Genomic DNA, 16,361 nt, shown 5'->3' with positions numbered 1-16,361 from the left:
AATGTCATTTCCCCGTTACTGGCAATTTTAATGTGATTCAACAGTTTATTCTCTATATATCACCGAATTGAAACAGATTTAAAAAAATAATAATGATCGGCAAATTTGTTGCCAAGTTGGAAACAAAACTTGGCGACATATCGCCAAGTGTCCACCAAATTATAACACCACTTGAGTTTACATCGAAATTAACAATGATTTCCCCCAAAAAGGGGCAAAAGACCCCTTTAGAAACACCCAAATGCAACCAAAAGGGGAGGTGCATAAACTAGACCCCACTAGGAGTCTACGTACCAAATTTCAACTTTCTAAGACTTACTGTTCTTGAGTTATGCGACATACATACGGACATCACAAGAAAAGTCGTTGTAATTAACTCGGGGGATGTCAAAATGGATACTTCAGGTTTTTATACGTTCTTAGGCACTTATCCGCGTGTGGTCGGGTTGAAAAAAAAAACTCAACATTAATTCGGGGGTTAGCAAAACAGAAATTTAGGCCGAATTTTGAGTGAAAATTTTTTTGCGAATACAATACTTCCTTTTTTGTAAAAGGAAGTAAAAAGAAGTGAGCTCTGTCAGGATCAAAAATAAATTGATTATGTTCTTATGCAAAACATAATTTTCTTTCACATGAAATATCGTTGAAATTTTTTGTAGAACAATTTGAAGTAATGCAAGATGAACTTGAAAGGCGAAGAGAGGAGTGCATACAGCTAAGGACAATTTTAGCTGATAGGAGTCTTCCTGTAAATCCACCTTCTTATGGGAGTCACACAGAACTCATTAATGAAGATGGTGAACTTCTCATGGCTTATGAGACTCAAAAGACTCTCATCAGGTAAGCCTAAAGCTTAAATTATAAAACTTTTCGATTAGAATTTCTTCCTGCAATCTAGAGTAAATCACAGACTGGCTGAATGGTTTTATCATTTTGTTGGCTGTATATTATACCAACACATCTGATCTGGTGCAGTACTGCAATTGACTTATAGATTTGTGAGAAAAAAGAAGCTTTATTTGCCGTGCTAAGCATAAAAGTCGTATCCAGTGGCGGATACAGGGGGAGGGTCATGGGGGTCATGGGCCCTCCCAAACCGTTGGAAAAATTAGCTTACCTCATTGTCATTTTTTTTGTGAAATGTAAACAATTTCATTGTATTTTCAAATTATTAATTATTTTGAAAAGTAAATATTTGAAATATTACTTTTCATTGGTAATGACATAATTAGTGACCTTTATGTCGTATTAGGAGCCATATTCCAGGCCAATTTGGTGCTTTTTATTGACACCAATGCAGTTTCAGAAACTTTTCACGCCCAAAAGTATAGCTTCGCTCATGGGGGGGGGGGGATCATTTTTCAGCATGATCCCTCTTAAAATGATTGTCTGTATCCACCCCTGGTCGTATTTGTACTTTTTATCAAAGCTGAGTTACAGTCACCAAGTGTTTCTTTGTCACATATTTTACCCAAATAAAGTGTTTTATGGTTAGTTGTGAATGGGAGTTATTTTTCTTAAAAATCTGAAAAACTTGCATCTATATCAAATACATGGAGGCACACAACTTTAAACACCGATTTCTCACTTTGAACTCAGATGCATATAGTCGGACCTCGATATAAGGTCACCCCTCGGGACTTCGAGAATGTGACCTTATAAGCAGAGTGACCTTATAACTGGTTTATAAACTTTTATCAAAAAAACAAATTCTAAAATATATTTTCAAAACTATATCACTTGATGAAGTTATGATGTTTTCATCAAGTTAAGTCATTCAAAATTAATGCAATTAGTTAGAAATTAAGAAATTATTTGTTACAATTTTAATTCAGAAATTAATACAAGTGAAAAACGGCTTCAATGAGATAATTTCCTGTGATTTGCTGGTCAAAAATGGGCATGTGCTTACGATGGATGGGAGACCTACTCACTCCACTCGCCTTCTCTCTGCAGCATTCCAACGTCTCTACATGCCTTTTTCCTAGAATTTGAGGGGATAAAGGATTTCGTGGAAAAGTTTTCCTTATGTTCGTAGGGCAGGTGGCATTTTGTCGATGAAAGAGCATGTACTAGGGAAAATTTGTGGAACTGAATCAGTGAAGCATTGAAATCACTCAAAGAAAGGCAGACAAAAATGACCTTATAAGCGATGGCGGTATTTGAGACCTGACCATATATCCGATAATCCATAACACAGAATCCCTATTCAATGAGTCCGGACTTTAGGAAAGTGACCTTATATGGGGGGTGACCTTATATGCGGGTGACCTTATATCGAGGTCTGACTGTACAATTTTTGCACTTAGCGTGGCATTAAAAGGTGAGATATTGTTAAAATTATTTACAAAGAGAATGCTGACATTATTCCAGTCTTTTTCTGATAATGGGAGTTTTTTACAGACTCATACATTTTCAAAGTAAAAGTTGGACTTGCAACACGAGTCAATTATTTTTGAAAGAATTTTTTGTGAGAAAGTTGGGGGATGGGCTTATACTGTTGTGTTAAGCACAAATTTTATCTGCCCTTTTTATCAAAATTGAGTTCCAGTCACCAGGTGTTTTTTGCCATACATTTTACCTAAATAGAATGTTTTATGGTCACATGCGAATGAGAAATATTTTTTAAAAAATTCTGAAAAAGTTAATCTGAATTAAATACATGGAGGCACAACACTTTAAATGGCAACTTCTCATTTTGAACTCAGACGCAGAAACAACTTTTGTGCTTTACACAGCAGTTTTTCACATTTACTAGCTGCGTGTCCGGTATTGCACGGGCTACCTAAAAAATGAAAGAGATGTCCAGTTAATGTTTTTGTAGTACTCTGACATCAGTTGCAAACGCGTTAAGGGGACACTGGATGTTCAAAAAGAAAGAAATTTGTCAAATTTTTGATTTTTTTTTTTAATTTATTTGAATATGAGGATAATTTTGTGAGTTTTGTTTCATTTACTATAGTATAGAGAATGACTTAAAATAAGTTTCAGTGTTGTGAAATCAAAATAATTATGCAAGGGACTTTTCAAAGTTTTGTTAAATATCGTTAAGGTTATTTGCATTTTTTTAAATAATTGGTCTTCTAATTAAAATTTTGTAATGAAATTTTACAATCAAGCTTGTACCAGTGTTTAAAGTATATGGTTAAAATGTCATTCAAATCCATTAATAATTAAAAAAGTTTGTTTTCAAGGTCCAGTGTCCCCTTAAGTTTGATTACGTGAAACTAAAGCATCCCTAGTCTTACTAAATACCACTAAGCATTAATTTAATACAAAACCATCAGACTCCAATTAAGCTTTAGTTAAAATCATTAAAAGCAATTTTTTTTTGTTCAACCCTGTCTCCTTTAAAGAAATCCGAACAATTTTAATTTAACATGTTCTTTTAACTAAACAGGAAGGAAAAAGAGAGTTGTTATAATTTGAAAAGTCACCCATATGAAAGGAAAAGTCCAACAAAAAAAAACATAATTAGTCACACATCTTAAATTTACCAAAGGATGAGACTGGTAATGATAAACTTACACATAAATAAATATAACAAAGAAATAACTTTCATATGCTGAAAGGGTTAAGAACGTTGGCTGGAAAGAATAAAAAAAGGGTAGACGACGAATAAAGGTTATGTCCGAATAGAGCAACCGATTAACTGGTTGGTTGTTTTGATGACGTCAGTCCCACTGAAACAATTTTAAAAATGTTATTTATTAACAGAAATGTAAAATGGCAACAGAAAGAAATAAAAATCATTGCTTAGAATAAAAGAGGAACCAAGCTAATTTATGCTTAATTTCTAAACAAAAAAAAAAAAAATGCTTTAAAGAGTAGTTTTAGGATTTATATATCAGCATAAAAGAGAAAGTAAACTAATTTAAAATAAAGTTCTAGGTGGAAACGTTGTTTCAAGATTTGGACAGCAGCCAAAAATATCCATTTTAAAACAATTGTTAGAATTTTATTTGCTCACCCATATGCAAAATGGCAGCAGGAAAGAAATAAAAATTCCTGAATAACGTAATGTTAATTAATGATTTAGTTAATATCTCCCACAATTAAAGTCGTACAATTATGAGATTGGTCTTATTGTTCTTATTGTTTTCTCTGGAGAATTTCGAATCGATTGGTACCTCGTTCAGCTCCTGACTTGCAGCGGTTCTTGAGATGATCGAGCTTCAGACTTTCAGACAGACGCGAACAGATTTTAACAGTATGGATACTCATTATGATGGCTGATATATAGCTAAGATTTTTTCCAAGGTGTGAAAATATTCCTAAACATTTATTAGAAGAGTGAAATTTATAAAAGTAGTTTATCTATTTGTTTTTGTATAGAAGGATAAGAGTCTGTAAGGTTATCAGGACTAACAATGATCAATTCTATTAAAAAAACCTCACCTTTTAGGGATGAAGTGAAAGATAGCAGAGAAAAAAGATATATTTACAATTTTGATTTTTACAAATAGAATGCTTAATAATTTGTTTATTGAACACTTATAAATTCATACTTTTAATTTCCTCACTAATTTGAGGTGTAAAAGAGTTTATAACAAACCTCTGGTTATGTTTTTCACTTGATATTAGAACAGTAAAAGCCTGTTACACCACACTTCAAAGGGCCATGAATTTAGTTTGTTGTAACAGAAATTTCCTTGTAATAGCAATTAAAACTGGATCTCTTTTATTTGGATGAAACATATGTCATTCTGTTGTATTGGCATTCATTGTAATGAGATTTTACTGAAAACAATATTATTGTGTCTTTTTTTGAAGGCAATTGGAAACTGAAGTGCAAACCGAAAAAAGCAAAGCAGAGGCTACGGAAAAAGAATTACGTCACGAATTGCAGAAACTCCAAAAAGACAACGAAAGGCAACAGAAGCTGCTAAGTCAAGTAAACAAGCTTTTTTCTTATCAACAAATTGTGCTAATTAGGTTTATGTTGATTTGTAGTGTTTGATAGAGTTGTTTTCTTGTATAGTTCAAGAAAATCACACTATTGTATAGTTCAGAGTAAAATCAGGAGATATATTGAAAATTTCAAAAAGCAGTGGAAGTTTTTAAAGTTCTAGTAATCTATAATGAAAACCAACTCTCATTTGTAGAACTTGAAAAAGACACCTCAAGCACAAACTGAAGCAATTCTACAACATGAAATCAATCGGCTGACTGGCGAAAATGTGGTATGTATTCAATATATGTTTGTGTAGCTCTAGAGAATTTAGTTCTCAAACTAATGTCTCTTAATTATAAATGCATATATTGAATTTCTTGCATAGGATTTGCGAGAGAAAATCGACGTATCTTCTGAACAAATTAAGAAACTGAAAAAACAACTGAAATTGTATGCTATGAAAGTCAAAGATACGGGTAAATATGTTTAACTGTATACTCTAATTTTAAATGCATTATTTTGCCTTTCAATATTTTCATAGTATTTAAATGACGTATCTTTATTTTTTTCTTTCTTTTTATAAATTGGTTGCAGATATCTCTAAACATTGACCCCCCCCCCTCAGAAAAAAAAAAATTCCCCCCTCCCCTCCAAAAACAAAAAGCATTTCTTTTTAAACTTTACAGTGACTGTTACAAAGGGCATTTTATTTAACAAATGAGGGTTTTTTTCTCTTGCAACTTTAAAAAAATTTTTTAAATGATACTTGGAGACCAGGTATTTTCCCTTACTTATGCATTTAATTTCCTTTCAGATTTTTCTCCTTTAAAAAATAGTTCAGTCATTGCTATAAATGATGATTGCCAAACTATGTCAGCAATTCTTTTAAAAGCCGAGATTACAGTTTTGATAATATCTTGCTGTGTTTATTACTGTGCCATTACTTAGCATAGGAAGAATTAAAATTGAATCAAAAAGAAAAAGCTGTAAATAACTCTTCATTATAAATATACTTCAATTATTATTACCAAGAGACAATTTTGTGTGGTTGAATTTATTGCTTTCTGTTTCCTTTGCTTTTGCTTTTCATTCTGTGTATGCTTTTCCTATTGGTGGTGGTTGACTATAACTTTTCTTTTTCACTAACAACAGGAACTGTTTCAAAACGATCGTCTGTTATTCTTAGTCCTCACGGTAAGTAAAATATATTTAAAAAAAAACTACATTAAATTGCTTGTTGCATTCTTTTTTAGCTTCAGTATTGACTCTTGATTTTAATGAGTGGTATGGTCTTTTGACTTTTGTCATAACTAATAAATTAACCTCTAAATATATTTTTCATGAATATACTGACACACACAAAAAACATTTTTAAAAAAGTCTTTTCATTGGTTAATTATGAATCGCTATTCATAGTTACAGTTAAAAATACAAAACACAATTATGTATGGAACTAGACATAAGCTAAACCTCCCCACATTATTGTTCAGATTATCCAAATAATAAGTTTTCGGATGCAATCCTTTTCTGCTATGATGTGCTTGACTTGCTCAGTTTTGTATTTATTTTAAAGTTAAGTTTTTTTGATTAGAAATTAAATAAATGTACCTAAATGGTTATAAAGAAGCTGAAAAGAAATGCATCTCCATTTAATATCAGTTCAATTTATCAACCCAACTTCATAATATATATATTTTTTAAAGTTACCTTAAATTTTCAAAAAACTTTTTGTAGCAATATTTAACTAAAACTGCTACGAAAAGTTTTTGCTGTAGTATAGTGTTGTTCATGGCCATATTCTATCACACCGCACTTGTATTGACTGTAATAATTTCTTAAACATGCTAAAAGTCACTAGTTTCCTCAATGTCTTTAGGTGGCACAGCATACTAGTCTTTTGGCTTAGTTTGTTGACAGTTAGGATTTAATCAGCAAAAACTATTTTTGCCCTTAATTATTTCAATTAGCAAACAATATTTTTCTTTATTGCAAAAGGCAAAAAAAAAAAAAAGTACAAATACTTTTTATTTACGAATGTGAATTGCATATTTCCTTGCAGAATATGATTGTTAAATGTGATCTTCCAATAAAATTTGACAGGGAATATTCATGCACTGCCACCGTTGACCTTCAGCACATTGAATGTTGCCAATTACCGAATCCTTAGCTTACGTTACTTTTTTATTGATTGTTATAGCCAGTGCAAGGTTAGCAGATTGAAGCTTTATTTTTTGTTCTGTTATTTTTTTCTCCATTTGTTGTTGTAAATGTTGCTGTTCCTCACTCCAAGTTCAAAGGCCACTTTGCAGTGCATTTTGCCAATAAACTCTCAGAATAGCATCAATTTGTTAGGAATTCTTTTGGCTACATTTTGTTTTGTCACATAAGTAATCTATAAGTGCATACCAGCTTTGATTATTATTGAGTTTTCTACGAAGGAAAGACTAAGTGAAAAAAAGAATTAATGCAAAACTGAGCATGTACACGTGTATACCCATCCATAAAATAAATACTAATGCATATTATTCCAGATATGCTAGATTCACTATTTTTTAAAGTAATTATACATCTTAAAGAATAAAAAAACAAAATAAGAACTAAGTGTTTTCTATTTTCGGAAAAAGAAACTGATATTTTGTGTCATTTCATCATCAAATCATTTGATATTATTCATCATTTTAATCATTTTGATATGTAATTAAAATCTATATAACTTGTTTGATGCTTTGAATTTCTGATTATAGTGTTAGGAAATTACATTCATGAGACCGTTGAGCTTTGATTGATCTCGAAAATACCTTTGTCTCCAAAATCTCATGTCAAATGAGTCAGCAGATATCATTTTTTAATCTTTTCAGCCATCTCCAAAGTGTCACTAAATCCACTGTTCATACATTGTTACTGACAACATCAAATTTGTATAAGGGTTCAGTTGGACAGTTTAGTAGTCTACCAATTTTCCCAGAGGTTTCATTGGATATGAGCTCAGTTGTTTTAAAAAATAAGTTCACCATTTTTATGTAAAATTTGCTGATTTCAAAACAGGCTTCATCGATTTCAACTAGTTTATCCCTGAATTTGTAAATTTACTGACAAATGATTTTCTACTTTGAGATTTTCACATATGATGCCATACTTTGAGGGGAGAGGGAGCTCATGAAATTGCGACATTTTGTGACGGGAAAGAATGAGAAGTGTGCTGTCATGCATTTTTTAATAACAATATCTTATGTACACGAAATACACCTCCAACTCGGTCAATTCCAGCCGAGGACTGCAGTTTCGTGCTTATTAGCACTCATCAGCCCGACATAGGAGTGACTGAGCTGGAGGTGGAAAACCTCTTAAGGAAGCCTAGAGTGCCAAACAAACTGGTAGCTAATTCAGAATCAGCACTGACCAGACGAGTGACCAAAAATATCTTATGTATTACAGCATGACGTATGACGAGGGGAGGGACTAAGGTGAAGAGTGACACTTGCTGACCGGGGCGGGAGGGAGGGTCAAATATGATGAAAAAAGGTGTGACATCATTTATGAACAGCCCCTATTCTAAGTAGCAATGTTGAAATCGTTGTTTACTTTGTTCAGTTTAACAAACTTATAAAAAGGCAAAACAAATCTGAGTGCTAATTTCAGCACAGAAATCGTGTATATTTTGTTCAGCTGAAAAGTAATATCTTTTTACGTTAAGTATTGTCTTCTGTTGAAAGAAATAGGTATGAAATTTAATAATGTTTTGTTATGACTGTAGTATTATTTCTTGATAACAATTTTTTTTGTGCCAATTGTTTTGTTGTGAAATGTAGTTCATTGTATTTGTCACACTTTAGTTAAAATATGCAAATGCAACAGTTTTCAAGGCTGTCTATACTTTGTTTTTAAAGTAAATAATACGTAATTAAAAATAATTTAATAAATTGCGTTCCTATGGAACCTAAGATGGAACCAAAAGAAAAAAAAACATTCGAATTTCATGATTATGCCAATTATTTATGTCTATTTACTTTATGTACAGGTGAACCTGTCATGGAGCTTGAAGTGAAGGATAAAGTTAATGATATGCCGTTGGTGAAACACAAAGATGTTGAGTACTTAGGAATGTTTGAATATAAGAAAAAAGATGAGCATTTGATTATTAAAAACCTTATTTATGGTAAGGATTAATTACTTGATTTGTTATTTGCACTAATTTATATTTTGTACTTTCACTCAACTAACAGACAAAAACAGTAATTTACTGACTGTTTTTCAAATGGAATTTTTTTTTTTCAAAGAACATTTTTTTTGGCATAATTGGTTATGTGTAAATGAGAAATGAAGGGATGAAAAGCAAATCGAAGTATTAGGACAGTTTTAAGTTTTGAGTAAAACGAGATGTGCAAAGTTCAAGCCTTAGGTACTCTTTAATTAAAATATTTTCTAAATCATCTTGTATTGCAGCAGCGACCTGGACTACTAATACTATCTCTTGCCACAATACTGAAGAGAGTGTCTTCTACCATTTGTTCTAGTTAGTGCTTGGTCACTTACCCTTTGCTTTTGACGATAAATGTGTGAAACCTTGCGAGTTTGTTATGTTTTTCTTGAAACATAATGGTTTTGCAACAAATTTTTAAATTTAAGTATGGTTCAGTACTTAAATGTGTGATTAATGTTTTGATAGCCAATTAAAATTGCTCTTTTCATTCATCAAAATTGGTTCAGCCAATACCTGAACATTGAATTAGAATTTTTGGGACAGAGTAATTAATGTTTTTATAAGCAGATTTTGTTTTCATCTTGTTGAATTACAGCAGTAATAATTCCAGTCAGATCCCTGCTTAATCTGTCTTGCTATGTGTTTATGTTTTGTGTGTAAAACTTATGATTTTTTCTTCCTTCCAGATTTAAAACCTAAGATAGCAGTAAATTTACTCCCAGGCTTGCCAGCATATATTCTATTCATGTGTATTCGCCACACAGATTTCATTAATGACGAGGAAAAAGTAAAATCATTGCTAAATAGCACTATTCAGGGTGTAAAACTAATCATTAAGGTATGTTTTAATTTTGCTTTCTCTATTTTTTATCTATATTTGGCAAAATGTTCAGTATAAATTCAAAGTTAGTTTTATTTCTTTTTTGAAATAATACAAGAAAAATGAGGATACGGGATGTAATAAGCAGAGTTATATCTTAGTTAAAAACATGACTTATAGTTATTCATTAATCTTCATACTATAGTAACAGTACAAGATAGAAATCACACAGGAAAATCGAATATATTAATATGTAATTTATTTGTTGCAAAATCTGTTTAGTTAACTTTTCCCTCTGAAGGACATGAATGAATAAAATAGTAAATAAATACTATTACAATAAAATAATACAATAAAATTATAATTGATTATTAAAATATAATTATTGAATAAAAATAATCATTGAATAAAATTATACAATAATTCAGACAGCATTTTCCCTTTTTCAGTATATAATTTATTGTGTATGTAAAAAACGAAACTTTATATACCACACTGTTGTAATTCTGCAACAGCCTTTTAGCATCCTTTTCAGTTTTTTTTCCCTAATAGTAAATAATGCACAGTTTTGTATCTGAGGGTTTATGGTTGTATATGCTATATACCTTCTGTTTTTTTAAAAAAACTAGCATATAACCTTTGCTTTTTATAATAAAAATTTTAAGGTAAAAAGAAATAATCATTCAGCTGTATCAGTGTTAAAAATTATTTGATAGTGGAACTTTCTGTCAAAGCCATTTTTTAAAAATAATTTTTTAAGTCTGGTTTTAATTTGGCCAATGTGCGTGATATTTAAAGAGTTAACCACTGAATCGCATTAAAATTGCATATAATAGGGAAATAAATCTGTGTAAAACGTTTTTTTGCTTTGGTTCGCAAGAAAGTGAAAATATTTTGTGTTTCCTTGCTTACTCCTTGGCGCTATTATCGTTAAATTGGTGTAAAAGGAAGTCTTCAGCTTGTTTTTAAAATATTTCTATAAAATGTGCTATGCACTTGGAATATTTGTTTTTAGTAGGCTTCACAGAAATTATCAACTTGAGTTGATAACTGGGCAACAAGTTGATTTTTTTTTCTCTTATACTAACGGCTAAATAAAAAGTTATTCTTATAAGTTAAAAACCTGAAAGCAGCTCTTTTCTTCTTCTCTCAATATATGTATATGCATATGGCTCTGTGTGCTTGCTATTTGTAAAATACTCAAGTACCTTTTTTTAGACATTTAATTTTGTTATGCAGTACTTAAATGATTGCTCATTTTCAGTACTTTTTTGCTAAAAATCTTTCGTTTATTTTCAGAAACGCCATGAAGAACTTGATTATACTATCTTATGGCTGGCTAACACATGCAGGTTACTGCATAACCTTAAACAGTATAGTGGAGATAAGGTAATTATTAAGTTATGCTATATATGTAATTAAAATAAAATGTTGAATAATAATCTTTATATATTAATAGGCAAGCCGTTTTCTTTCAGTACAGATTTCTCCTCCGTTTGCAAACCGATTTCCTTCATTCTTTTTTTGTTCAGTAGCTATAGCCGAATTTTAGTGTCATCAATAAAATTTTTTTGAAATCAAGCGATAATGAAGTTGTTAATTAAAAACGCATTTTCTTCCTAAATGGCTCTTTCTACGAGAACCGATGGTCAACTTTTTTCAATAATATGGTTGAAAAGGTCTATAAAAAATACTCCAAACGAAGAAATTGTCAGGGCGCCCTAGGTCCAATAACTTAAATCCACTAGAAAAAAGTTATAAGCGTTTTTTAGTTAGCGAAACTCAAAAATTTTAATTTTATCTCTCTTCCATTGTTGAAATTCATTGTTGGAAGCGTGAAACATTTAAGTGTTAATTCATTTTTAAACTACTTTTTAGTACTTCGAGTTTGGTATGGTTGGAAAGATCGCGAAAAATACTTCTAAAAACGTAGCCAGCAGAATTTGACTGCATTGATAATTTAAAGCCAACAGATGACAATAGTGATGGTGATAATTATTTCAACGATTAAAAAATTATTTTTAAGAGAAAATGAAAACACAATTTATGCAAAATCATCTGAATATATCATTTTTCTTTTGCCAACTATTCTTCATTTCAGCAACAAATTGTTCTGTTAGTGAAAGTATGAACACATACTGATTTTGTTTGTATCCCTTTTATAAATATGTCTTTCCAATAACAGCAGAACCTCATTCACCTGGACTTATGATCCAGGCCGTCCGAATTTATAAATGTAAGGATTTAACAAAGTAACATATAAATAGAGCCAAGGTTCACAAACAAACTACTGTACTACGCAGTAAAAATCCTCAACAGCACTTCAGCTTGTTGCTTTTGACACCATTCGACATCGCCGGCATGACAATAACTTCTAACGGCGTGCCACAAGTGTAACACATTCCTACAAATATATATTATTGCTCAAACTCTCCTTTTATCTATACAATTTGTGCATCTAAATGGCTGTTTGGATAAAGCGAAGTCCAGTTTAATGGAGTTCGGATGAATGAGGGCTTACTGCAAATTTTTTTCCTGCCTAAAAAGTACTATAATTTTTTTAAGTTTCTAGTATAGAGTCATTCCATTTCAAATCAGGCAGGCAGGTATGAAAAGTGTCATTTGACCATCACCGATTTTTTTGAAAAAAATACAGTAGTTACAACTGAGGGACATATGAAATATCCCAAAAGGATTTTGCAAGAAATTTTTTTTTTCTTCAGTTACAGCCTATTAAAATTCTGCACAAAATCCGCCATTTTGGAAAAAACCGGCAAAACACTCCATTTCAAATGGACATTATTTCAAAAGTATTTAACCTATTTGAATAATTCTTTTTTCTAAAAATAAATAAGGACCCATATATCCTCTAGACATCGTTTTTGAAAGTTTAGTTAGGTTTTTTGACAAAGAAAAAAAATCATTTTTGTCGCGAAAAAACTGCATTTTTACCGATTTTATAATTTTTTTTCTCCATGAAAAAAAAGTTTTTTTTACTAAACGGAGATGGCAGTCTAAAGCGCTTATATGATAATTTCATAACATATTTTATTATAATTCTTGGATGCATACAGTCTCGGAAATAAAATTTGAAATTTTGAAAATTTTCAAAAATTAGCGATTTTTGAAGTGATTTTACTCAAAAAACCCATTTTTTAAAAATCTAAAAATTGGCTCATTTGAACCCCATATAATGCTTAACAAGTGGGTAGACACCGCATCCCGTATTTTTTCCCATAAAATGTTTTATGATTTTTTGAAAGTGACCTTATCGCCCATGGCATGCATGTAAAATAAAAATTTCAAATAATTTCAGTAACTGAAATTCTGGTTATATTAATGCCTAATAACTACAATAAAGGTGCCCTTTATCAGGAACAACTAAAATCTTACTAACTTTTAATAATATATCAGTAACAAACCGCTGTTGATGAACTAGTCAATTCGTCTTTTTGTAAGACTCTGTGTGTAGCCTTTAGATAGAAGAGCCTTTGGTGATTATATTAATGACTAATAGCTACGATAATGATGTACTTTATCAGAAATAGTAAAAATCTATATATTTTTTTTTATAAATATTAGTTTATTTTGTCTCCAAAGCTATGCATTCACCGTTACTTTCATATGCAGCAACGAATCATATTTTTTCTCTTTCAATTCTCTTTCTCTTCAACTCAATTACGCGACAGGGGAAACCATCAAAGGGAAGAACAATACAATGCATTTAAAACTATTAATTTCAATTTCGTGCTTTGGTTGACATTGGCGAATGTTGTCACATAATTTTTGGATCCTACCTAGTATGATTACTTTTATACTTAAGAATATGTATATTAAATTCATACCGCAAAACTCACTTGTAGTTTAAGAATTTAAAAAGCCCACTGTATTATGAGAGAAATAATTAATTGAACATGGTTGTAAGTTGAGGTAACCAAACAGATCTCACCAAAGGTAGCTATTATAACCAGGGATCCAATTTCTAACAAAATAAGGTCAGGATCCCTATAGTCTTCAGAACTTATTTTAATGCTTAAGTGGCCTGAATTCGGTCAAAAATACAAAAATTTGAGTGAAACAAATAAGGAAGTATGGGATCTCAGCTCCCATAACAATTAGGCGCTGATCAGCAGAAAAATATATTCATTTAACAAAGTACAAAAAGACGAATTGACTGGGTCATCAGAAGCGGTTTGATACTGCTATATTCTTAAAAGTCAGTAACATTTTATTTGTTGCTGATTAAGTGCACCATTATTGTAGCTATTAGGCATTAATATAACCAGAATTTTAGTTACTAAAATTATTAGAAATTTTTATTTTACATGCATGCCATGGGCAATAAGGTCACTTTCAAAAAATCATAAAACATTTTATGGGAAAAAATACGGGATGCGGTGTCTACCCACTTGTTAAGCATTATATGGGATTCAAATGAGCCAATTTTTAGATTTTTAAAAAATGGGTTTTTTGAGTAAAATCGCTTCAAAAATCGCTAATTTTTGAAAATTTTCAAAATTTCAAATTTTATTTCCGAGGCTGTATGCATCCAAGGATTATAATAAAATATATTATGAAACTATCATATAAGGGCTGAAGCCGCCTGGCTTCAGGGGGAAAAACTAATTTTCCAGCAGTGGACTGTATATTGAGAATGGTGACTGCATAGATGAGTCGTGGTTAAAACAACAACAATTAAATTTATTTACAATTAGAGTATGAGCATAATATTAAAGTAAGACTAGGATACGCATGTATCCTTACAAGGGATTGGGAGCGAGAGCCCTATGGCTGCATCCGCTAGCTACAACGTTGGAAGTGCATCTCCGAGCCGAGGGGTGGTTTCCCACGCTCCTTTCACAATGGGGGCTTTAGGGTTGCTTGGCAAAGCCAAGAGCCAAGACCCCAAGCGTTGCTCCTTATCGCTCGGGGGCCCGCGCAGAGGCGTTAACATGCCGCCCGGCGTTGCAATGTATTTATTACATTCAACAATTGAAAAACATAGATTTTACCTAAAAATCGAACAAATCCTTTACCAAAGTTGAACAATAATGAAAACAATAACATGTGTGAAATACGATAGCATATTGAATAACATAATGAGCAATACAAATGAAAATTAAAAAAAAAACTACAAACACAAATATTCATCCGAATAATAATAACTTCAATACTAAACATGTCTATTGTTCTATCGGCAACACACAAATTTTAGAGACTGATCTCTTTGTTAACCCAGTTTCTGTTCGTATAGATACAACTCTTACCTTTCCGTCAGGGCCGGGAAGGACTTCAACAATTCTTCCTAACAACCATTTATTTACTGGGAGATTATCTTCTTTAATTAAGACCATTGAGCCAACTGTAACATTTTTTGTTTCTGATTGCCACTTTGATCTTTGTTGCAAATTGTTTAGATAATCACGCTTCCATTGCTTCCATATATATTGAACAAATTTAGTGATTCTTTGCCACTTCCCTAATCTATTTTCATTTAAATCTAACAGCTGAGGCTCAATAATTGAATTAATTGGCCGTCCAATAAGGAAATGACCTGGTGTCAAAATTTCTAAATCATCAGTTGCTGATGACAAAGGAGTCAGTGGTCGAGAATTCAAAATTGCTTCTACCTGATTAGTTACAGTTATAAATTCTTCATATGTCAATCTCGCATTGCAAATAGATCTCTTTAAGTGGTACTTGAAGGACTTTATACCTGCTTCCCAAATTCCCCGAAATGAGGAGTTCTTGGAGGAATAAATTTCCACTCAATATTTTCGGAAGATAAATAGTTGCTTAAATATTCATCTGGTTTGCATACAAGATTGTAAAGATGCTTTAGTTCGGCGTGGGCCCCCACAAAGTTTTTTGCATTGTCACTGTACAGAACTGCGCATTTACCTCTTCTGGCAAAAAATCGTTTTAGAGAAGCTATAAATGATTCTGTCGTTAAATCCGAAACTACTTCAAAGTGAACCGCTTTAGTCGATAAGCACACAAAAATAGCGACATAAATCTTGTTTAAAACCCCTTTTCTCTGACCCTTATATTTTACGTAAAATGGGCCGCAGAAATCTACTCCAGTATGTTGGAAAGGAAAACTGGGGTTTACGCGAGTTTCAGGCAGAGATCCCATGAGTTGTTCCGTTAAAGAGGGATTTGCCTTATAACAAGTGATACAACTATGCACAATTTTTCGGCACTGATTCCTACCATTCAGGGGCCAAAATCTTTCTCTTACAAAATATAATAAGGACTGTGGTCCAACATGTAAATTCTTTACGTGAAAATGATTTATAATAATTTGAGTTAGCTTGTGCTTAGCAGGGAGTATCGCAGGATGCTTTTGAGAATAACAAAGGTTCGAATTACTTAAACGACCCCCTACTCTAAGGACGTTATTTTTATCTAAGAAGGGGTTTAGAGATCTTAATTTACTATTACCT

General features: G+C 31.8%; 1 protein-coding gene across 1 annotated transcript in view; it reads left to right on the top strand.

Annotated features, from left to right (window-relative positions):
* LOC129219818 (unconventional myosin-Va-like) overlaps positions 1-16,361 on the top strand; it is a 94,531-nt gene that overhangs the window by 58,733 nt on the left and 19,437 nt on the right. The window contains 8 exon segments of the mRNA XM_054854122.1: positions 660-840; positions 4,774-4,894; positions 5,106-5,183; positions 5,280-5,376; positions 6,062-6,088; positions 8,913-9,050; positions 9,782-9,933; positions 11,215-11,304. Of these exon segments, the coding sequence (XP_054710097.1) occupies positions 660-840; positions 4,774-4,894; positions 5,106-5,183; positions 5,280-5,376; positions 6,062-6,088; positions 8,913-9,050; positions 9,782-9,933; positions 11,215-11,304 (884 nt within the window).

This window comes from Uloborus diversus, chromosome 4 (genome assembly GCF_026930045.1).
Source record: "Uloborus diversus isolate 005 chromosome 4, Udiv.v.3.1, whole genome shotgun sequence".
Lineage (NCBI taxonomy): Eukaryota > Metazoa > Arthropoda > Arachnida > Araneae > Uloboridae > Uloborus > Uloborus diversus.
The sequence above is the reverse complement of the archived record's forward strand: the minus strand, read 5'-3'. Positions and strand labels throughout refer to the sequence as shown.